The following is a 25,105-nucleotide window of genomic DNA, read 5'->3' as shown; positions in this document are numbered from 1 at the left end:
CCCTGAAGCCCTCTGGCAGCAAAATCTGCATATCTTCAGATTTAACATATTTCCATCTCAACTTATGCAATGAAGGAAATGAAGACCTAGGACCAGATTTTATGAAATCTACAAAATCCATTAGTTCCCAAAACACTTGGGCAAGTATGAACTTCGCTTGTGAAGAGAAAGACAAAAAACTTCAAAATCCTATTCAGCTGCTATCTTTTCTTGTTATTACTAAAGAGAAGATAATATGCTCCACCTCTATATAAATAGACTTAAGCTATTTTTTCTTCCTAAAACAAAAACAGTTGACTTCTTAAATGTGCATGAGAAAAATATTTCTTAACTGACTTCTGGGAAGACTGATATATTCTCTAAATATTTCCCTTTACAATTACGTTTAAAGGCGTTCTACACTTCTAAACTAATTGTAGACTAAGCATGATACACATACTTATTTTCATTTTACTTAAGAAATACCTGCACAGTTGAAACAGCTAGAAATAGCTAGCTCTCTTGCTAGCTGTTTCCACTGTACAAATTCAAGAAGCATAAGAGCTCCATTTTATGTCACCAACTCTTTCCTTCATATTTTTCTTACTCAAAGACATGAGGAACAAGGTCATGGGCAAGATCCAGCACAGATTCTCAGAGCCATCTAAAGCATGCCCAATTGCCTTATGTGATGAGATGACTAGCTCCACAGACTAGGATTGAACAGAAGATGTTTTTACCTTGATTTCAGTGACACTCTCTCCCATACTCTCTTTAGATCCAAACTGATCAGATAAATGAATAATAAACTGCATGTAAATCGGCTAGACCATTGGGTGTAAAAGGCTTTTAACAGCTGGTTCCTAGTAGTGTCCCTTTGAAATCAATAGTAGGGCCAATGTTGTTTAGTAATCTTTAATAAAGACATTATGTGGAACAGAGTACAGACAAGTTCACAGACAGCATCAAATAACAGGGAGCAGTCAGGGCACTGAAAGACAGGCCTTCAATTCAGGTGTACCATAAAAAGGTCAGAAAGTTTGGCTGACAGAAACCTCATGAAGTTCATAAGGGGGGAAAAAAGTCACGTACATAGGAGGAAACAAGTCCCTGCAACACTTAGAAGCTAGTCACTGACTGACCAGGGAACTGCTTTGCAAAAAAAAAAAAAAAGCATCTCAAAGTCCCAGTGGGCCACACAAGAGTATGCAGTGTGCCCTTGCAGCAATGAAGGCCACCCTACACCAGACTGTCATAGTAAGATCATAGCCAGCAGGGTGAAATAGTTGACTAACCTCTTGTATTCAGGACTTATGGAAGTTAATCTGCCATACTGTATCCAGTTGCAGGCTCTCCAGCACAAGAAAGACATTAACACATTGGAGAGAGTAAAGCAAAGGGCCATTGCAATGATCAGGAGGCAGTAGTATAATGGCATATGAACACATGCTGAGGGAACTGCACTTGTTAAACTTCAATAAAGGGTTATGGGGAGATCTTACAGCAGTCTGAAACCACAAAGAAAGTAATAGGATAGGAGAATAGAGACCCTCTTCTCTGCTCCACAGTAAGAGCAGGTAATACGTGGATGAACATTAGCAGAGAAAAAACAAGTCCTGCCAGAACCACCAGTTCCTGAAAGGATTCAGAAACATTCCACATAGCTTCAGTAACATGACTATCATGCAGAGTGCATTAACACAGCAGTAGTGAGGTCCAGTCACTTTGATAGTCTTGTAAAGTCAAGATAACAGTAATTTTACAATCCAACATTTAATAATTTTATTGCTCTTGTTGGGTAGTACCACAGGTATGATATTGAATAGTTTCAGTCTCCACAAAGTTTTAAATGTTAATTGAGTAGCTACACAACAACTGGGAAGTACAAATTCTGCTGCAGCTCACCCTACTTTAACACACCTACACAATACAGCTTTTAATTCAAAAAAAATAGATGATTCCTTCAGATTAGAGAAGGCTCTCAGGTATGACTCAAACAGTGTTTTCTTTCTGTCTGAAGCAATGAGAAAACTGATCTTAGAGGTTAAGTGCTCTGATCTTGGGCATAAACTATCCATTATCAAGCTCTTTACAGTAGTGCTTGGTTAAAAGCCCACATTAAGAGTCCAAATGATCTGGAACTGCTTGCAGGCAACACACTTCTGTCCTCGTCTTTATAAAAATAAACAAATGGACTTGGCAAACTATAGGTGCTAAAAACCACTCAGGAGTAATTCCTTTTTGAAACTCCTGCAGTGGCTAAATTCCCCATTGAGTAGATTACTATTTAAAGTCATAACTGAGACCTGCATAAACCACCACAATGGACTAAGTTCAGTAGTTTCTTCAAGAAAATACATGTTTGTTCCACACTGCAGGAACTCCCGACCGATTATAATAGCTTGCAGATTTTATTATATAAAAAGGAAATATTATGCTGGCAGAATCATGTTCTAAGTTTTATACTCCCATGCCCTTCGCCTTTGCCCCCAAAGTTCTGTAGTTACTCTTTCCAGTCCAGACCTCACATGGTCACATCATCTGTACAAGACAGTCTGCAGGAAGGATGAAACAGGTTAAAACTGGCCCAACCTCAAGCAGCAGTACACAAATACAAACCTTGTGAAACAAGCAGGAAGAGCTAAAGTTTTTGTCACAGATGCAGATATACATCATCAGAATAACCAGCATGTGGTAGGATAGCTAATGCCATCACACCTGTGTTTGATCATAAAGGGTTCTCAAAGAGAAGCTAGCAAGAGCAGAAGGAGAGGTTCCTCTTTGTGAGAAGGATCAGCTCAAATGTCCGGAGGTGCTCTATAGACTTGTTGAGAAGCTCACTGAGATGTGCCAGCCTGGATCAGGGGAGAGGTCAGTGAGAGAGACATCATGGTGGAACTTCATTACCAACCACCCACATAGGGTGAATAAGAGAACGCTCTTTAAGCAATGACAGGGAGCCTCCAGGTCTCACACCTTGGTTCTTATAAGGGACTTGAATCTCTGTGACGTGCTGGAAAGGCAGCACAGGGTAGGCAAACAAGTCAGGATGTTTTCTTGATAGTGTCAGACAATTTCTCAACATGGATGCTAGATGGGCCAACCAGGGGTGAAACTTTCCTGATCTACCACTCACAAACGATGAGGTGTTTGGGGGTGTGATAAATCTGTAGCATCTCTGGCTTGAGTGACCACAGAAAATGATGTTCAAAATACTGAGGTGTGTGAGGAAGATAAGTGGAAGTGCATAGGCACTGGCATTCAGAAAAGCAGAAATCAATTTTTCAAAATTCAAGGGACTTGCAGGGGACATGCTGTGCAAAACAGCCTGGAATAACAGAACAACACTCCATCCAGCTACTGGGGAAAAATGAGCAGGTGTATCAGAAGCCAACCTTGGCTTAACACATTTCACAACTGAGCTCCAGTGCAAATGAAATGGTACAGGACAGTCTTCATGGACACAGACTCTCAAGTCTTAGTGATGAAACACAATTTTCAAGAAGGAGTGGAATAACCAGTCATGGCAGAGGATTGAGTTCAGCCTCTCCTCAGAAATCCTGACCAGTGGGAACAGATAGAAACAGACAGAATCTATCTCGGTGTGCAGAGAGATTTGTCTCAAAGTGCCACCTTGCAGTGGCATCTTTAATACAGGCAAATACTCAATTTGTCTTCAAAAAGGGCAAAAAAGAACAATATGGTGAAGTACAGGATGGTCAGCATCAGCCTCTCTTTGGTCCCTGAAAAAATAATACAGCAAATACTATTGAAGCAATTTCTGGGTACAGGGAAGGTGACTGAAAATAGCCAACAGATTTACCAAGGTTAAATCAGATTTGAACAACCTGACTGCTTTCTATGCTGAAGCATTGAGGGAAAACAGTGGATATTGTCTGTCTTAAGTGCATCTGGAATACTGTGTCCATTTTGGAGCCCCTCAGTCCAAGAAAGATGCTAATAAACTTCACCAAGCCCAACAGAAGACCACTGAAATGATCAAGACTTGACTACGCACGATGAGTCTAAGGAAGCTTAACTTGCTTATCTTGAAGAAGGGCAGGCTTTGGGGCGACTGAATACCAGTCTTCCAATAACTCAGGAGAGGTTTCTCAGAAGATGGAGCAAGGGTCTTTATGAAGGTACAGGATGAGGAAGACACAATGATCATAGATTGAAACAAGGGAAATTCCACCTGTTTATATAAAAAATAAAAATCTGTTACTATAAGGACAGTTAAGCTGGGGAATGAGTTGCACTAAGGCCTGTGGTTTTGAAGACTCAGCTGGGCAAAGCCCTGAGAAGCCTAGTCTGAATTTCATGGAGACCTGGCTTTGAGTGGAGGCTGGACTAGGAGATCTCCTGAAGTGCCTTCAAACCCTTATGATTTTAAGAGTCTATCTTTTCTACACAGAAGGGAGTAAAACATTGGTTTGTTGATTTACCATTGGGGTGAGATGGGGTTTGGCAGAAAGCTTTAAACGTAACGCACAAAATAAAATATGGAAAATACTTCAAAACAGTTGGTACAGAAACATGATTTAATATGCAGAAAACAGGATGTGCACACATTATAAAAAGCAAAAGTACTGTGTCATTTTAGCTCAAGTATTATTTTCATTCACCTAAAGAAAAAACACCACACAATTAAGGTTAACAGTCACAGACACAAAAACATTTTTTCATGTTATTTCTTTTCAGTTCTTGAATTCATTTAACTAACCATTCCTATTTAACTCCTGTAACTGTCTCATCTTTCATAACCAACACATACCAGCTGGTTGGATATCAAAGGTTGTTACATCAGTCCTTTGCTATTGCAAAGACTAAACAGTTACACAGCTAGAAGCCAGAGAATGTCAAACTTTGCCCATTTGATAATTAAATAAAAGCATGGCCCAAATGGTCTTACCAGAACATAAATAGATAAGTGCTTGCACTTCAATCTTCATCCCATTTGGGCTTCAGAGGTATCTCTCTCTCTGAGACACAAATTAATTCACATTATCATCTCAAAACAGGGATATTTTATTAGACAATGTAAAATACAACCTGTGATAAGTGAACTTCAGAAAAATGTTGCAAGAATAAACATGCTTTAGCATCAAAATCTTCACTACAACTTATGGCAAACTTGAATACTTATCCAAATTTTTAAGAATTTCTCCAGTGCGTTTAATGCTACTTTAATGTTAATTAAGGGGCTTCAAGAATGGAAAGCTAAGCGAGAAACCAGGATTGACAAAGGTTATTATTCTTCACAAGATTTTCTTCTCCCTGACTCTTCTATGCTCTTGGCCTTTTCATTCATTTTATTTTCAAAAATCTATATACTGTCAAGCATTGCATGCTCATTTGGGGAAAAAAAAAAAAAACAAAAAACAAAAACATTGCATGTGTATTTCAGGAAAGCTCACATTAATTTATTTCAGATGCAATACCTCATGTTTGTATACAAGTATGTATTTCATTTAACTACATTGTATATTACTGAATATAACTCAGTAAAGAAACTGATCATCTGTTTAGTTGCTCTTCACCAATACAGTTAGACATTTAGGACTTCAGATATTTCACACCTGCATCTATTATGATGGCTACTGTAACATTTGATGGCCTGAGAAAAAAGTCCTACCAACAAACATCACTGATTTTAGTCAAGTCTGAAAAGAAAACAGAACTGACTTCAACTCCGTGTTCACTTTCAGATATGCACAGATCAGAAACTCTTCTTAGGAGATCTTTTCATGGAAATGTAAAAGAGGTTGGATTTTTTTCCTTTCTTTTTAAATTAAGAAACATCCTGTTTCACCAACTCTACCCCTTCTAAGAAGTACCATGCCAAATATACACATCTCCTGTAGCCATTAAGGAGAAGATTAAGCCAAGGAGTAGCAGTAGAAGATGTAGAACAGTTTTAGTAAATAAAACGCAATTTTGAAGAACGTTGTGCATGCACTTCACAGAGTTAGCATTCAGATGTTACAACCACAAACAATTTTCTTCATTTTCAAGTATATTCCCCCTTTCCCTATCCCCCATCCTCATCCAACTATATTTTCTGGAGTGAAGTGAAATAGATTTTACCGTGTTTGCTAAATGGACACAAAATTCATTTGTTTCTGAAAAAGACCAAGCACATGTATTTGACATTTTGACTTGCTGAACTACTCATGATTATGAAAACCATTTTGCACTAAGCCTCTTACATACTTAAGAACAATGAAAGAACAACCTTGGAAAACAATTATTTTATAAAATGAAGTTACCATCAACTGGGAATAATTCATTTCCAACTTCTAACAGTCTTCATGAGCAATTAAACTAGAGAACTTCCCAGGAAAAATACACACGATTACTCCTCATCTTTTGCTGCCTTTTCATACGTTAGCTATTACGAATCAGTACTCCAAAGGATTGCAGGCCTGTTTCTCATACTTTCACATTCTTATCTGAGAAACTTAGATCCAGATGTGTTTCTCAGCCTCAAGAACCAGCCCCTGCCCTATAGCTTTACTTCACAATATCCACTGCCATTTCTGGAAAACAAACTTCCTTTGCTCAAGAGCTTGACTTCTGGGACTTGTGTCACCACTGTATTCTTGTCTCCAGCTTACCACCCTACTGCAGTTAGGCATTTCAGAAATGCACAATTAATTCCCTGTACTGTTTCCTTCTAATGAGTTTTTTCCTCCTCAGCTATATTATTAAAAGACCATCTCTAACCAGCTCTACCACTTCAAGAGGAGGAGACTGCTAGCCTCTTCTCATCACTTTACAGCTATTTCAGAGAAGCCTGTAACCCAGTTCTCACTTCACTAAGTGATGTTGTAACCACTACCACACCATCACCAAGCCAACACATTTCATCCAGCATTTTCTGAAATCAGCATTTCAAAACACCTTTAATATAATGCCTGTTCCAATCAAAACAATACCACTATACAGACAAAATAAATTTGAGGGGAAAAATCCCTAAATGAAAACTCTATTGAAGTCCACACAAAGCATCTCTCATGACTAACAGGAAAAAACAATACATTTGAACTGCTTTCAGGATGCACCTTTTCCTTGCCAAAAAGTGATTTAAGTGATCCTTGAACAACACAACTGTATTAAACTTTAGTGTCTTCATATCTGTGGATGACCAACACATAAGCAGCGATAATTTTAATGGGCTTGTTGTCATGTGACTACATCTGCTACGTGAGATTTCTGTTGCAGATTATACTCTAAAACAAACAGATTGGGCAATGAAATCTTTGGCAGAAAAGTATCCTGTGCTCTCTACTATTCCCTTACTGTAAGAGAAAAAATACTAATGTAAAGTGAAATTATGTTATTACAGACACCTCTGTGTAACAGTTGGAGGTTTTTGGTCATCCATCTTTAAAAGCACTGCATGTTCCAAGGAACTCAACCACTAAATTCCAGGGTAATTTCTTCCACTTTCAAATAACCTTTTTGGAATCTCTGAAGAAAAACTGAAAGTGGGAATTAGAATCTATTCTACTTTAGGGAAAGTTGTTGTGGAAAAGACCTTTCCAAGTTTTTGCATTAGGCTGATATTACATACTATGCAAAACTAGCTACTCTATCTACTGCTAATAGCCATTTTGCCAAACAAAACTTTTTACTTCTCCAAGTTTAAAAGCTGTTAAAATACCGAAAGTGCTCATCATTCTCCAGTGCATACCCAAAGAAAGATTTCAGTGAAAACATTAATAGAGTAGGGCACTTCGGTTCAACTGCCTTAAAGCATTTATTTTTACTATGACCTGCAAAAGTCAGTAAGGCTCACAAGATCGCCATTTGCATCTTTTGTAACTGTTAAGGTTATTTATTAGTGTCCCTATAGAAACATATGGCAGTAATGCCTTGCAATCTAGTAATCCGTTTATTTTATACAGGTTAACTAACACATTCCTTACCAGACACAGGAACAAAGGAAAAGACCAACTGAAAGAACAGAGATTGAGAAATACTTCCCTAACTATTAGTATGCACAAGAATGCACCTATGCCTCTGCTTTCAGCATATTATTTCCATAGTAGTTAAGTGCCTATCTTTTGAAACATTTCATTAGAATGTTCATTCACAGGACAGCATACTTTCCCCTTTCCTCCCTGCAAATCAAGCAGCCACCAGCCTTGACAGAATGCAGCTCTTGGTAAAGCAGTTTGGAGCCAGCTATTAAACCCTGCATTTTACAGTGCTGTGATTTTGGATATGGGGACCTTAAATTCAGTAATATGAAATTTATTACTGTTGCCATTTTTATCATGCCTAGAAGGACCCTTATGACCATTCAAGATCTCTTCACATTAAGCATTGTACAAACAAAGGTGGACCCAAAACGCTTTCAGCAAAGACAAAAAAAAAGGTAAAGAGATGGAGACAAAGAAATTAAACAGTATTGATCAGGACAGTAGGTATTGACCTCAACTCTACAGTAGCCCAACCTGCATTAAAAGTTTTCATTTGCCATCACAAAAATTAGAGAAAAATTGCAAAACTACCTTTTATTTATTGATTTGTTTTTTAAAGGGGGCAGTTCCTCTAATGGGAGAGCATGAAAATGGAAAACCAAAAAAATAAATACATCTAGAAAGAGTTCATCAACAGCCAACAACACCCACCACCTTCTACAACCGCATTCACAGACTATTAAAATAAGTTACTGATTTTCAATGCGTTAACTTCCAGAGCAGTTTCTCCCTCCCTCTCACATGGAGCCCTGATTAAGACAGAAGAGCTGATCTGTCTGCACAGACAGGTATGACTGTGACAGTACAGAGAAAACATTCTGAAAAAATTAGAGGCAGATCATTTGTCTTGTTCTTTTGGGTGATTGCCTACACGTACAGTCACACCGTAAGGTGACTAGAGTACCCCCACATAGCAGAAAAGTTCTGAAGCGTCTCCGTTAAACTCCTAAAGATGGCATCACTGCTAACAGCCTTGTACCTCAAATGCAAGTGAGCATGTAGCAGCCAGTAAGGTACTGGCCTAATGAGAACGCTATCTGCCGAAATTGTCTGAATTACTCGGGCTTTAAATACACATATTAGGTGTTTGAGGAACTTCATTAGTAACCTGATACTACTTCCACAAGGCTGATCATTCACCATACAGTTCAATAGGAAGGTAATCTTACTGACCTCTCTCTGCAGGAGGCACTGAGGATTCTTAAAAAAAAGTCCCACTTACATAAGTTAAGAATTGCTTCTGCAGTATCACAAATTTTCAGGAAAACATAGGGAAATGTGTGTTTGCAAGCAAGGCCAATTCTGAAATCAGTTTAGAAGTTTCATATAGTTTTTGCAGATTTATCTTAATAAAAATGTGATGGAAATGTGATGGAAAAATCAAGTCAAAACCAGCTTTAAAACAGCAAGGTATTTTCTTCATTTTAGCATAACTGTTTTTTATTGAAAATGCTCCCTTCATCAGTGACAGGGAAGGAAAGAATATAAACATCAGTTCAAATGATTTCCCCCTGTGAGGGACAAAATTAGATTAAGGTCTCAGAAAAAGAAGCAACTCCCAGATAGAAAGGTAAAAATCTAATTAAAAGCTCCAGAAATCTATCAATCACAGGATTAAAAACACATATTGCAGCCACCAAACAGATGGTATAAAACTGAAATACAAGACAAATTTATTCTGACAGAGACAACTGACAGACCAGATTCAGTTGGGGTAAAAAAAAAAAAAGCTGAAATAACTGGCAGAGAGGTAACAATCAGCCTCTTAAACCCTATTTATTTTCACTCTTACTTAGATATGGCTCTCAGAACTCACCCAAAACTTACTCTGCTAGTACAAGACAACAGACCTCTCCCCCTTATATAAATAGGCAGAGAGTAGATCTGTTACGTATTTAGTGCCATTACAAAAAATGCCAGTTGCTTACAAGGCCATTTCCCAGTGGGAAAGGACAAGTTCTTTCCATTCCTGAGAGCCATTCAACATATTAAATGATACATCTGACTGGACGACACTGAAAGAAGATCTGAAAATAAAACATTATGGGTCTCTTGAGTAAAGACTTGAAAAATATTGAAAACAAAACTTCTTGGTCCATGTCACAAACAGAATATTAGAGCCCAGCCCTTCCTTATCCTGAGAATTACCTAAAAAAATAAACAAAGAAGTCAAATTGATACAGCCATACACTGTCAAAAAAAAAAATCTGTTACTGAACCTAAAAGGGATAGGAATGATAACAGCAGACCCTAAGCCTAAATCCATACTAAACTATAATAACGTAGCTGAATCAAAAAGAATGACAAGGAACTTCCTGTTATCCAAGGAGCAGAAAGGAGACAAGGCATGTTCTACAGACTTATCAAAGACTTCACAAGACCACAGGGCACAAAATTTACCTTTACCACAACTTTTTCTGAACAAGACTGCTTGCTCATCTACACGTCCTTGGAACATGAACAAACATAGACAATCACCTAAATGAATGTCACATATTCATTCTAGTGACATTGCCAATAATTTTTCTTCAAGTAGCTTTGTCATTTGATGTTCACATGAGTTTTTCCCCACATTTATCTTGACAGCTTCCTTCCACACTTGAAGCTAGAAGCTTGCTTTGTCTCTACTCGATGAGCATAAAACATTGTTTTGTCTTTGCGGGGATGGAAAAACAACCTAAAGAGGAAAAGAGAGCTCCCCTTCAGGGAGCTGTGGAACAGCAAGACAGAGGATGCACGTTTGTTCCTACAGCTGTCATCTTCAAGACAAAAGTTGCCTCTACTTAAATTTAATACAAGCTCTGCTAGTATTGGAGAAGCATACTGGCACGCAGGCTCACTTTCTCCCCAGCTGCTGAAAGGTGTTTCAACTTTGTGCCACAGAAATTCTTGACCTGATCCAGTATCTGTACTTGCAGAGAGCAAACAGGTAAAAGAACTAAGAGGCACTAGGTTACTTATGAAGAACATTCCACAACCTCTTCCAAAGGTTAACACAACATCTGAGATAATTCAGTAGTTGCAGTATTACAAGACACAGTGAAGTTTATGTCAGAATTGAAGTCCAATATCAGACGTGCTCTTCCTAACTCCTTTGAGTGTTTCAGGGTTACTTAGAAAAGAGGAATAATCTCTTTAATCACAGAATTTCTTAAAACTTACTATCTCATGAGGCTGCAGGCACTTTTGAAGATAAGTGGCTGCACAACTTGCAGTTCACATTCATTCTGAATTACATTTAGTTACGTTACTTCAATAGAAAGATTGTTAGATTTTGTAGGTTCAAATTTAGAGAAAGAGGTAAATGAGAAAATGAAAAAAAAGATTCAGAATTTACTGAGGGGGAAGAGTGATTTACTTTTTAATTACATTAAACACAAATGAAATTACTTTCTTTGCTTGAAACATTACTTGAACGGTCACTGCAACCCTCAGCCATGGTGAAAGAAAGCTCACTTCAAGCTCAGTCTTCAGAAAATTTATTAGAAATTTAAACTGACTTTAGCAGACGATACATGAGAAAAACAAACAGATGCACAGTTGTGAGTAAGAAAGAATCCTGACAGCCTTTAACTTTGAACCCAGAGCAAAACTGTTTTCTATTCATCCCTGGTGGATCAAGTGTAAGCCAACATAACTGCAATATTTAAGGAATGGCTTCCATTCTCCATAGTTCTTCAGGGATGATTCAATCTTCTAATCAAGGACAAATGGATCCCACTAGACCACCACCAGGCTAAAAGCTATTCATTTTTAAAGATTAGCTGCATCAACAAGCAGCCAAAGGAGAAAAAATAAAAAATAATAATAATAAAAAAAAAATCAAGCACTGTGGGCACCGCAGGAGCAATATCAAAAAGTTCCATAACAATGAAGTTTTTAGTCATTTGAGTTATTAGCTCGTAGTTTAGAACATATCCTGATTTAAGTCTCCTGAACTATCTTCCCAGTAAACAAGCTCAATTCTTAATGTAGAATTGCTTCAACTTGTTCACTGCATATCCTTATTAGAATTGAGATCTGTTGTGCTACATCCACATGGCTACCCCAAGCATCTTGTGAGATTCTGTGGGGAAACTATCTTCTTTCTGATCTATGGAAGCTAAGGAGTAGCTTAAATATTACTAAAACACAGACAGCAAGTCATATCACATGTTAATGTCCACAAAGAAAAGGTTATCTTTGTTTTAAACATAACTGGAAATGCTTGAGCTATAAAGAAACATACATAAAACAGTCATGGCAGTTATGTTCCAAAAGACTATTGACAGTACTCCCTATGAAGGTCAAATGTCTTCAGAACAATCAACTAAAATCAAGGGATTTTTTATACAGATACCTGTAAGAATACAAGAGTATTAGGATTTATTTATTTTTTGCATCATTATCCATCTATACAGGTGAGTTACACTGACTTTGGTACACACTCCCCTGCCAAAAACACACACAAACTCCAGAAAGAAAAAAAAATACATCTTGTCTGTACTTTAGGATTACATAAAACAATATAGCTGTTCTTTAGAGGGGTTATTTGCCATTCCTCTAATTCTTTTGCATGAATTAATAACTCAGCCACAAAGGTAAGATCATAAAAAATTGAGTAGCCTCATTCATTAAGAAATGTGCAGTAAATAATCTGAGTCCTTGGATTTCAGAATCCTAGCCAAATCTCTGCAAACTACAGACAGCATGACAATGGCCATTATTTCCTTACGTAGCTACCAGAATTATAATAGCTAATTTCACCCTCCTTCCTGTTTCGATCACTTCAAAACAAGGTAACAAATTTAATAGCACAAGACTCTGATCCCCTGTAAATTCATTTCCACATTCAGCGAAGCACAAGCAGTCAGCATTAAGTTAGTAAAGGGAAATTAGCCAAATTAAATTAAGCAACTCAGTCAAGTTTTCCCAGGATCATTACCTTTGACAGCAAGCTCTTCGAAGCCAAAGCCATGCATGTCTACTCATTGACACATTCCCTAGAGGGAGGAAAAAAAGGCCCCATGCAGGGTTTTGGAGATGATTACTATACAAACAAGTGCTACTCCCTAGTGGGAAGAATCCTAGAAAAACAGAAAGTCAATGTACGAGTCAATATAATATTTGCATGTGTTTAACACTGTATTCCACAATAATATGGAAGCATCCAAGACAGGAGTTTAGATTTAATTCAAAGAAAAAAATGAGGAAGTTGAAGACATTATAAGACAGTGCAATTTCAGCAGCTACATGCACCTAGGCCAAAACCACCATAATAATATATTTGTATAACAAACCCCAGACCACATGAAAACTCCAGAGTAAGCAGATGACTAAGCTTCTAAATTGCACCTAAATGTGGACATACTTAATTTAGCTACTCAGGCAAAGCGCAGAACAGATTAGTCCTGCAAGCTTTATCAATTTAGCAAGGCAAAGAATCCTCCAAAGTAAGAGACAAAACAAACAAAACCAAAATTAATACAAGAGCTATCAATTAAACCAGATTCCAAGCCCGAAGTATAAATTGATGAAGAACTCAGTGTGGCTAAATTCTTCAAAGAAACATATGTATATATGTATACTCTTACATACACACACACACAATGTGCTTATAATAGAGAAAGAACTAGACATGAGTGGGAGGAAAAATGCAGACACTCGTCCTTCATACTCAACCAGAAAACACACATTGACCCAACACCCCTGAGCAGTTTGTCCATTTCACTTGTTCCTTTCAGAGCTGTTGAACACAGCAACCATCAGTCAAGTGGCTTTGATCTGCTCATTAATTTACACCATTTCAAACTAAACTTAACTATCAGCACCAAGTGTTATAAAAAGCCACATGTATAATACTTCACATATATAGAAAACATCTACAGAAGAAAATTATACAAATACAGAGCACATATAAGAACTGAAGCACTGTGAAACAAACTCTGATGACAGAAGTCTGAGGAAGCAGTCCTAAGGAACGTTTCAGAAAGGTAAAACATTCAAGATGTTTATGGATCCATTTACATAATCTTAATTTCAAAACTGTCATTTCTGCCTCCATTATTTGTGCAGAACACTTTCTCCGCTGCAGAACTTAGATGTAACAATCATTGCATGCACCCCTGAAAGTTAACTCTAACCCTACTGGTAGGATTTTAAGTTACTCAGCAAGTGTGGAATGGATCAGTAACTACTAACAAACTGGAAGGCCAGCTATATTACTCTTGCACTTACACATATGCATCTTGGACCTACTTTCATGTCTATCTCTTCCTGTGTGAAACAGGAGTTATTCCAGGGATTTCTTCTCTAGCACAAAGGTAAATGGAATTTGCTCGCATCTGTTTCCCCACTCATTTGTTTTCTCCAGACTGAATCATCTCTGAACAAGTAGCATGCAACATTCATAGCTCTTTTTAGGTCTTCATGAGACCTAACTTCTTAAAAACTACAGTCTACACCAGACAAATAGAATACTTCCATAGAACGTAATAACAAGGTAAACTGCAGCACAAACCTAATACTACTTGCTATATTTGTAAAGCTACTATTAAAGATGAAACTGTATAAAGAAAATTTTAGGCTAGTTGTATGATCTATGATCATTGGTTAATCTGTGAATTCCCCTCAAGATATAAATCATAGGCAGAACTATTTATAAAAACTACATCTTCAAAGCAATGGAAAAAAAAAGAAAAAAAACACGCATCACATTTATTATGAAGAACGAGTAATCAAAGCTCTGGTGATGTTTATTTCTTGCAATATCAGATGTTCACTGATTTATTTAATAGAACTTCTCAAAAAGACACGTTTCCCCCCTTAAGACTTCTACCATTTTTTCATGTTACACTTTCAGCTTTCCTTGGGTTTCATATTAATGCAAATTTAAATAATATTTAACTTGGCTCCTGTAGCCAAAACATTCTGTAACATTTGTACAAACATAACTCTAAAAGTTTGGTGGCAAAATATTTTAAGTAGTGCTGTTAGATCTCTTATTAATTAAAGCCAAAAGTTTCCAACATGAACTGGTAGGTGGATTTTTTAGCTCAAAAGAGTGCAGACAGAAGACAACATGAGTCTAAAAAGTCACTTGCTGTGTGGCCCTCAAGAAACTTGTCTGAATTATTTTCCCAGCATTCAAACATTTTTCTGAGATCAAAAGTATCTTTGCCATTTCAGATGCAATAAATTTGTTTTCATTTAAGTTAAACTAGCTAAGACTGTATACCAACCCACTGTCATGTCACAGGTAGAGGAGTCCATGGACCACAGAGAAAATGAGATACTTGGATATATCCAGTGGCTGACTGATGTTTTACCTAAGAGCAGAACTTAGACTCAAGGGAATATAAGGTCCTTCCCTCTAACGATCATAGTAGAAAATTCAAGTTAGTGCAATTAGTAGCAATCTAGATTTAAAAGAATTTATACAAGCTTTAAACCACTGCTGTATTGAAGACGACAGTGAACTTTACAAAAACAGTGAAATGCTCATGGCAGACTAAGAGAATAAAAACTGAAGATAGCATACAGAGGATCATACAGTATTTAAAAATATAGAATGTGTTGAATGTGTTACTGTTTCCACAAGGTTTCAGCCCCTGAATGCTCCAATAATACACTATTTCCTAAAAAAGCAAAAAAAACAAAAAACAAAAAAAACAGAGCACAGATATATATATCACTCATCTGTAGATTATCTCTGAGGTTAAAGATTTAAACTGAATATTGTGAAATAGCATTGTTCATCATGCAGACATTAATCTAAAACTTAAATCTGTAAACTATACCAAAAATTATCAGGACCAAGAGCACAGTGATTACATGCTCTTTCATTCTTTTTAACACTTAACATGCCAAGGCCAAGAAACGTCCTCTTTCAGCTTGGCTTCTCACAAAAGGCAAAGAAAGTTACCATCTCTATTAAGTACATTCTCACAAAGGAAACCTAGTAACACGGTGAATTCAGCCTTGGTAAAACATAGGCAACTACAAATTACTGTATTGCTCTTTAAATGCTTCTCAGGTGGCCAGCTAACCTTGTATTGTGGATTGTTCTAACCTGAAATCTAAATGTTTTATCCCAGCCCTTGACTCTTACGCCAAACAAACACACCCCACCAATGAAGCATACAATATGTTTGTGTTATCACACAGCTACACTTACTCTCACTGGCTTGGTATACGACCAGCTTGGGAGGGGTGGTGTTTGTTTGTCTTTGGGGTTTTGTTTGTTGGTCTCCAAACCGCCAAGTTGCTACCCATCAGTTTTAGAAAGTACAGAGTTTTGTGCACAGAAGTTAAGCTTTCTGTAACAGTTATCTGAAAGCTACTGTTCACACAGCTGGGGTGGAAAAGAAGGCTGATATGGCCACAAAACATTAAATACAGAGGAATAGCCTAGTAAGAAATCTGCATATTGCTATCGTTTAAGATCTCTCAGCACTATAAAAGTAATTTAGAAACCTTCAAGAATGCTATAAAATTTCCCTCTGGAACAGAACTTAGCCTTTAAAAGGCATCTACATATGAAAGCTTTGTTTGCTTTGTAACCTAGTTTAGCTTTCTTACTTCAGGAAAATACGCTTGAAGTTCCCCCATATCTATGGCTCAGAAGGAAATAAAACAGGAAATCAGGCCATAGAATAAGCAGTTGTTGCCAGCAAGTTTTAAAACATTTTAAGGTATCCATTAATCTACATAAGGCACAACTAACTGCACTTCTCTTAGGCCATCAGTGGAGCCCAGCACAGAGCCACGCTGAAGCTCTGTTTAACATTCCACTTTGGACATCTTCATATCTAGCACTGGGCATTCTCTGAAGTATGCCATATGCTGTGCATTAAGCAAGGACAGAGATGCTGTCCTCTGCACCAAGTGAGTGCCAGAACTGTATCAGGGATCTCAAAAGTTTGCTTTCAGTTTTTCTCTTAAAACCTTTTTAAGTAAAGAGAGTCCACTAAAAAAAAAATAAATTATAATACAAATTTAGTCTGCACACACTGATTACATTCTCCTGTGCTGAGGTCTGAAGCACCCCACAGTACTACACTGCTAACATAAACTCCAAAGTGGATTAAAAATTAAATTAACAGCTTCCTCGTAACAGTGACTTTGGCAGTTTAAGACAGAAACTAGAGACTGCTTTAATGTGACCTCTTATCCATTTGAATTAGTTTATAGCAGTAGTCGATTTTTCCATGGTGATGAAGTCACCATGCTGCAAAAGTATGCAAGGAGAAACTGCTACCAGCCACCAGGTGAAAACATCCAGGTTTCTAATTGCATATGAAATTGCTGTTTGCATTGACAATGATTATTGCTGGGAGCATTCCAGGTAGAGGTCTAAGCTCCATTACAAGCAAGTCACTGCAAAACCCAATCAAAAAGATCTCAATCAGCGGTTATTAAACTAAGGAGAAAAAGAAAAAAAATACTATGAAGCTCCAAAAATGCTGGGTTTAGCGTTTGGTTTTGTTTTAAAGCAAGAGCAGCAGCAGGATACCTGTAACTTCTGAAAAGCTCCTCCCCTTCCCTCCTGAAAACATTAATCCGTGTTTCATTAGTTAAACTGCTGTAACTATGTACTCCGCGCTGATAGGCAGGTGTTGAGAAATTCATCCCAGGTGTTTGAACAAGTACTCAAGGAGCCCCTAACATTTATTACTTACAGTCTCTCTGCATTCCTGGGAATATCCCTCGGTACAGTTTTGAGTCCTAGTCCGTGGCAATCCACGTTGGAAGCAATGCACGTACATTTATGTGGGCATCCTCCAACAGGCATCCAACTCGCGGAGCTCCAAAAGCTCAAGATCGTTCCAAGGCACAAAAACGCGCTTCTTCCACCAGCCGACATGGTTTCTTGAGCACTTCAGCGGGTACAAAAGTGTGCGCGAGCAGCCGGCCCTTAAAGATGAAATGCCTCTCTGAAGGAAGGGAAAAGAAAACAAGAGGCTCTTAGTACAGCCCAAGGGAACCCACCACTGCCATCATCGCCGGAGCACCAGCAAACCTTCAAAGGCGGCTGCGAGGGTTACGTTAGGTGGAAGAAGGTGGGGAACCGCCTGCCGGGCTCAGGTTTCCTCCTGTTATTTACGAGCAGTACCAGAAGGCAGCGACTTGAACCCAGCCGGAGCCAGACGTGTCCTCGGATGAAGGGGAAGCGGCGGTGCCCACCGGCCGACCATCCCTCAGCAGCGGCGGCGTGCCGGGCAGCCTCCCCCGCTCCGCATCGCCGGGGGCAGCAGGTACGAGCCGGGCAGCAGGCAGGTGAGAGCCGGGCACAGCAGGTAAAAGCCCCCGGGGCGCTGCCTGCCACGCTCGCTGCTGCCGCCGCCGCTCCCCCGCAGCCCCGCGCTGGCGGAGCCGGGACCGGGAGGCGGCGAGGGGCGGCCGGGGGGCGGAGGGGGCGGCGCTCGCTGCCTGCCTCCCGCCCGCCCGCTCCCCTGCACCGGGCACGGACGGCAGCCGGGCGAGCGCCGGCGGCGAGGGGGGGCCCCCCTTGCACACACACACACCCCCTCCCAAAATCGCACCCGCGGCGCCCATTGGCTGCGGGGACCTTGACGTCAGGCGGCGGGTGAAGTTTCGGAGGGGAAGGAGGGGGGAGTGCGGGGCTGCGCTGGAGCCGGGGGGTCCAACCGCTGGGTGGGTGACCCCCCTCGCCCCTTACTCCCCCCAAGAAGCTCCGTGTTTGGGGCCGGAGCCCGCGGCCCCGAGCCGGCCCCCGGCGCCCCCACGCCGCGGCCCCGAGTTGGGCTGCGGGGGGCTCGGGGCTTCCTCCGCCTTTTGTTCGCCCCGTCCGCACTCCCCGAGTTCCCTCTGGCGGCCGCGGGCGGACACTCACCGCCCGGCCCCGCGCTGCCCCCGCGCAGGTGGCCCCCTTCACCCCTCCACACCTTCATCCCTTCATCAGAGGCTGAAGGCAAGAGAGGTTTTGGGAAAGAAGGGCAGTCACCCCATAGGTCCCGCTGGGGTTTTACCGACGGGCTGCTCAGCACCTTGTAGCCAAAGTGTGTTAAAAACCACACAAACACAGGGTGCCCTAAAAGTCTGTAGATATTTAGAGATTGCTTGGAAGAGCAGGAGTCCTGGGAGACACGCAAATCAGCATTTTCCCGAGCCAAGTCGTAAGACCATTAACAGGATGAAAAAAGTAAAGCTGCTGTATACAAGTCACAAAACCCGTCTCAAAATACTGAGTTCCTTACTTTGCACACCTAAAGACAGTTCCAAAGGCAAACTTACGCATAATGCATTGCTAATAAAGATACTGCACGGAGAACAGTTGTTCTGCCTCTACATCACCAAAGAGTGGCCCATTACAGTGGAGGTGAGGCTTTGCTCCTGTGGATAGGGACAGTTCGCCTTTCCCCAGTCCCACAAGGAGCCAGACCAGCAGTCCCTTGAAGCTCCAACAGCCACCTCCAACAAAGATGTTACAGGGTTCAGTTATGTTTGGATTTAAGTTCGCAGGCTCTGCTCAAAATGTGTTTTTCTATGAACACAGAAGTTTAGTATTCTAAGTGAGGACTTCTAGGAAAAAAAAACACAGAAAAAAAAAAATCACCAAAAGATATGGATGTGGCATTCCAACGTGCAGTAGCACACCTTAAATACCTGTTCATTTCTGGCTCCATTTGCTTCACCTTGATGACTGACATTTGTAATCATCTAAGGCATTCCTGCCTACCTTGAGAGTTGGCTTTGCCCCAGATGATGCTATGTCCACCAGTACAGCCAGCTGGGCAGCCACTTGCTACTGCCCTCTCCAGTGAGGAAAGATCTGACGCTACTGAGCATTTCCTAGTGAAAAGGAATTGGCCAAACAGCACATGTAAGACCACTGATTAACTTTCACCTCTCCTGTTCTGGTCTTTGAAAAAGCAGTTCAAAAAAGTCATTAAGTGATTTTCTCATTTTATAGGGAATTATTTCCATGACAATTTTTATTTTTTATATAGAAGCCATTTGGATCAAGGCTTAAGATTGAACTGCTTACATGCCTAGACTCAAAGCTCATTTAAGTGGCCCTTAGACTGCATCCAATGCAAAAAGGCTCGGTGACAAGTCCCACAAGGTCTGAAAGTGTACAGAGAGACTCAACTGTCACCCCTTTAAGCAGTTGCTTTACGCTGCTTCAGAAAAGACTAAAACGTACTCTTCTCCCACCTCTCCCCAATCTCCAGGCGGCTGAGGTTGGAGAAGGTGGGCGTAATTCTGTCTGGATCCCCAGATAAAACTCTCCTTTTCTGGAGCAAAGGGCCAAGGAAGATCACTTCAAGCTCCTGCATTAACAAACTGAGGGGCAGAGTCATAACAAACTGCACTCTGCTCTTACAGTACCCAAGGCAGCACTGCTAACTGCAGCAGCCTGATCCATATCCCGCCCCTTTACCCTCTTGAGAGGACAAAAGCACAGCCAGCCCCAAGCATGTCACTGACACTCATTGCTATCTATTCTGAGGCAAGCGCCCTCAGTCAAGTGTTAGTCTACAAGAGATCAGCTCTTGAACAAGGAACAGCTGGTTCAGCCAGACAACAGAAATTACACTGCTTAGCGAGACAAAGTACTCTGAAAGCTCTGAAGTCACCTCCACACAGACCAAAGGTAGACATCCTTAGTCCATTCAAGCAGTGAAAATACTTTTGTTGGAACTTAACTTGCCTTGGCAGCCAGGCGACGACAGTCCGAAGAAAGATCTCTTCTGGTTCTGGTCTACTAGCAAGCCTCCTCCCGCTATAAAGATGGCCCTACGGAGAGACATGCATCCCCCACCTCAGGACAGAGATACAGAAATTGTTGGATACTAAGCAAATTAGACTATAGGTAATGCATATGTGACCACCCTACGCTATAATTATTTTTGAAGTTACTAATATTCAGCTCTGCAGAACTTCCAATTCTAAGAAACGCTGAAAAGATTCCCTCAACCTCTTGACATGATCATCCACAGCAGCCCCCACGTGCCATGTTTCCGTGTTTCTCTCCCAACAAAATTGCCCCGAAGAGGACGGGTGAATCAGACAAAATGGCAGAAAGAAAGCTGAGCCAAAAGTCAAGCCTACCGTTTGAACACACTTCAATATTATAAAAACTGAGGCATGTTGTCCTATATTCCAGTTAAAACAGCACTTAATGGAGCTGGTCATGTTTTATCAAGGCACGCCACAGAGAAGCAGCATTGGCTCTGCTGTTTTCCTTTCAGATACCCACTATGGCTTCCTGCTCCTGGCAATTGCTAGAAGCTGGCAAACCAGTCCCTGTTCGTCTGATAGTATATGGTTGGCACAGGGTACAGTATGTGTCACACAAAACCACAAAATGACACAGATCATGCAATATCTATGGAATATGAACCTATAAAAGGCTTCTTATTTGACAGTTTTTTGTATTTATACTCAGTTAAACACATTTAAGTTATTTTACGAAGCTATCTCAAGTTGAACAGCTTTTATCCATACTGTCTCCTCAAGTATTAGAAGTGACCAACATTTCTATTTATGTTACTCTCCTTACAGAGAAGATTATCAACGGTGTACTGTCTACCTAGCAGGAATTTAAATCTTGCCTGCCGCTTCTGTGATAAGAAACACGGTCCTTTCTCTTAGACAATGACTGGTTCCGTGCATTTAGAACATCTTTGCATCAATTTGGAAATTGTCTATTTAACACATGAAAACAAACAGATTCAATAAAAATATTTACTAAATACTGGAAGAACACCGAGTCCGGGGATCAGTGGAAAGATGGGGTGAACAAAAACAGAAGATCATGACAATGACTTGGGGAGAAGGAAATAAAATCACTTTTCTAAACAATTTTTACCTTCCAACAGCTTCTTCACAAAACATGCCAGCACTAAAAGTGTTTTAGAGTTAATTTCAAGACACATTACGTGGTGTATTATGTATAACGTCACCGTATTTCTTGTCAGGTGCTTTCTGGGTAGATATGCAAATGCACATGCTGTGTAGCAAGTGTGACATTTCTGAGAAACATGGCACTCACTACACTTATGTTGTACATGTGGCTTGCACGTGTGCAGTAAATCCGACGGCTCCCAAATGCTCCCGTTTTTTTGTATGGACAATAGTGAGTTGTCTAGAGGCCTGATGGGAACTGTAGCAGGGTCTGATCAGCTGGATGAAGTCCTGAAATCTGAGAATTTATGGGCAAAAAAAATAAGACTGGTTTAAGAAATCCAAATATACAGTGCCCTGGTCCAGGCAACAAGAGACCATCACAGAACCTCATCCTGCAGGACTGTTTGCATGACAGAGAAGAGTCTCTACCATCACCAGCAGTAAACTAGAAGGGTGGGGAGGAAATGACTCATTTTCATCACTTCAAAAGAATCAAGGCCTGAACCTTATCACTTAACTGACAAGGCTCCCTGAACAGCTCTAAGAGGAGCTCTTAAGCACATCCACCACAGAGGTTAATGCTTTGCCACATGACTGAGTTGATGTGTGCATTTTAAAGCTAAGTTCAAATTCCACTTAATTTTCAAGTCACTGATGCAATCATTTGGGAAGCAGTGACATATACGAAGTTATATAAAGTATCTCAGTACATTACCTAAAAAGGACATAAAGCTAACACTTGACAACCCTGTCAATGCTGAGGAATTTGAACTTGATTTTTACTAGAAGCTAGAAATAGAGCATAGGTTTAACATGACAGATGTCAATACTGCCACATTATTTCAGAGCACATAACATCTAAGCACTCGGTTACGCTTTCCATAACCACCGCACGAACAAGATGCCTATTTTAACGACAAGAGCAGGACTTGAGCGCTGCTATCCCAAAGTCGGAGCCTAAATTGTGCCACGCCGCCCTCTTGTGGCTGCTGAGCTCCGCCAGGGTCCCGAACAGATACTCTGCCGCCTTGTAAAGGTCTGCTGCACAAATCTTAACCTGAAGGCTTCCTCGCCTACTGCATGCCGCCCATTTCACGAGGTTAAATCCTTTTCGAACCTGCGATGTTTTAAAGTGCATATGCAAAAGATGTCAAACTACAGTCAAAAACGATAGCAAGATCTCACCACAGAGAAGATAGATTCAGTTGATGCCAAATCATACTGGTTTTCACTATAAGTTATCTGAGCCCCGAGGGGTTTCGTGCCCGAAGTTCCGTAAATATAGTAGGATTTTCAGTGCCCATTTCAGGGGAAAAGTTCATCACCAATTAAATACTAAACATTGACTTTGAGATAGATAGATATAGATATATGTAAGTTCACTTTTTTTTTTTTTTTTTAATAACTGCAAAAACAAAGTTTCGCTTTCCTTGTGAAAAACATGTCAGGCTGAGCAAAACATGTTTTTACCTGTGCTTTTATTTTTAAATATCGTGCTTGTTGAATAAATATTAGCTGCTTTTAAAATGGTTGAACTACAAAATAAAAGCAACCACTGGGTTTATAGACACCAACTACTACTAGGTATGAAACAAAAGATGGATTAGGAAGTCCAGCAACTGAAGCCAGCCTTGCGTTCCCCTCAGACAGAATAAAAACCTCAAGATTATCAATCTGCATGACTTCCCTCACAAACCTATTCCCATTTTGAGATGTGGGAATAAGGAAGATCACTCCATGCAAGAAAGCTTATGTCACTATTTCACCTGTCATACTGTAATTCACTGCAAATATGCAAAAAGAGCAGCAACTCTGAACAGCAAAGAACTTAAACAGGATTTCTACCACCTACATTGGGGCTCCCATTCATAGTAATTATGCAGAAGATTGTGAATGAAACTTAATAAGCCATATATTTGCTCTCCTGCTAAGATTCAGAGATGGCATTTCAATTGTCCCTGAAATTTAGAATTAGTTTATTCTGTTAATTTAATCCTAATAATGGACAGTATAGAATTTCCCTGATCCTTAGTCTGGTTCCTAATACCCCATTGCTCTGCTAGATGAAGTCCAGCTGGGAAGTAGCAGAAAGCTAAACGACTAACATTGAGAATGGATCATGCCCTTCACCATTCTAAATGTGTTAAAGCATTTTAAATTATAGCTTATGAAGAAACCAAAAAATTGTTTCACTAAAAGCTCTGAAAATTAAATTAAGTTCTGCTGTATTAGATTTTTTTCATACAACAGAAATAATCTAGAAATCATCCACATTATATTCACTCTGCTATTGTGCCATATAGTCCACCAACTATCAAGTATTAATTATTAAGTTACTTTTGTGTTACATAGTTCACATCCACATACAGCTTTCTACAGGTTTTTCTGCTTCACGCTATTTAAGTAAATACTAGAGAAAAGGAGGGAAAAATGCAAAGCAATGCCTATTATTACATACTTTTAGTGCATAAAAGCTACCTAAAAGAGCACTTCGTTCTTAAATTGAAATCTATAATCAATACAAACATAGCTTGCACATAGCAGCAATCTTTAATACATTTCATTCTGTTTCCAATGTATATATGCTTATGTGAGAATCTTGAACTAGTTAGAAAATCTGAATCATTTAAATAAACTGTAGAATATGTGAAAACCTAAGGAAGCAACAGCAGAGCATCCTTTCAGAGTGTTACTTTTGATGCAAGGCACAGCAGATATCAGCATGAGTTACTAGGACAGATGAGCGTGTCAAAACATATAATCCATGGCCTTCACTGGTTTATAAACCAATTAAACGATATTTCTTTAGCTTGCATTTGGTTTGCTTCAGCCAGAATCTGCCACTAAGCAATTTTAAGAGATTGTGCATTAGAGGAAATTTGGCTTTCTTTTATTCAAAGCATAATCATTCATAATTCATGTCTGTCTACACCAGCAGTGCAGACAGTGCTGCAAAGAATAAATAAATATTTTAAAAACATCAGTAAGTAGGTACATGGCTACACCTTACCTTCAAGAGTTAAGACAGTCTAGACAAACTGGTTTCGTACACTAGGCATTGCAAGTTTCTGGCATAAGCATACTTTCTTTATACTTAAGCATACAGGAAAACTAAGAGCCTCTACACACATGAAACGACACACAGTGTCAGTGGTGGAACAGAATAAAAAAACAGTACAACTTACAGGAGAGGTTATTGGATGAATAAGCTGAAAGTGCACTGTTCATAACAGTAAAAACTCACCACATTAAAAACAAACAATCAAACAAACAAAAAACAAAAA

At 39.7% G+C, this 25,105-nt stretch overlaps 1 protein-coding gene across 3 annotated transcripts in view; it reads right to left on the bottom strand.

Moving 5' to 3' along the window:
• Positions 1-18,424, bottom strand: part of SLIT3 (slit guidance ligand 3) — a 512,041-nt gene extending 493,617 nt beyond the window's left edge. For 2 of the 3 annotated variants that reach the window (XM_048064726.2, XM_013178499.3), the window contains exons 1-2: positions 17,968-18,424; positions 17,627-17,881 (exon numbers count right to left, since the gene is read on the bottom strand). In XM_048064726.2, coding sequence (XP_047920683.2) covers positions 17,627-17,811 — 185 coding nt within the window. In that variant the 5' untranslated portion in view covers positions 17,812-17,881; positions 17,968-18,424. The remainder of the gene's footprint in view (positions 1-17,626; positions 17,882-17,967) is intronic. The other variant, XM_013178496.3, reaches the window with a different exon arrangement.
• Between the last annotated feature and the right edge of the window lie 6,681 nt (positions 18,425-25,105).

This window comes from Anser cygnoides, chromosome 14, assembly GCF_040182565.1.
Source record: "Anser cygnoides isolate HZ-2024a breed goose chromosome 14, Taihu_goose_T2T_genome, whole genome shotgun sequence".
Classification (NCBI taxonomy): Eukaryota; Metazoa; Chordata; class Aves; order Anseriformes; family Anatidae; genus Anser; species Anser cygnoides.
This window is presented reverse-complemented; position numbering and strand designations above follow the sequence as displayed.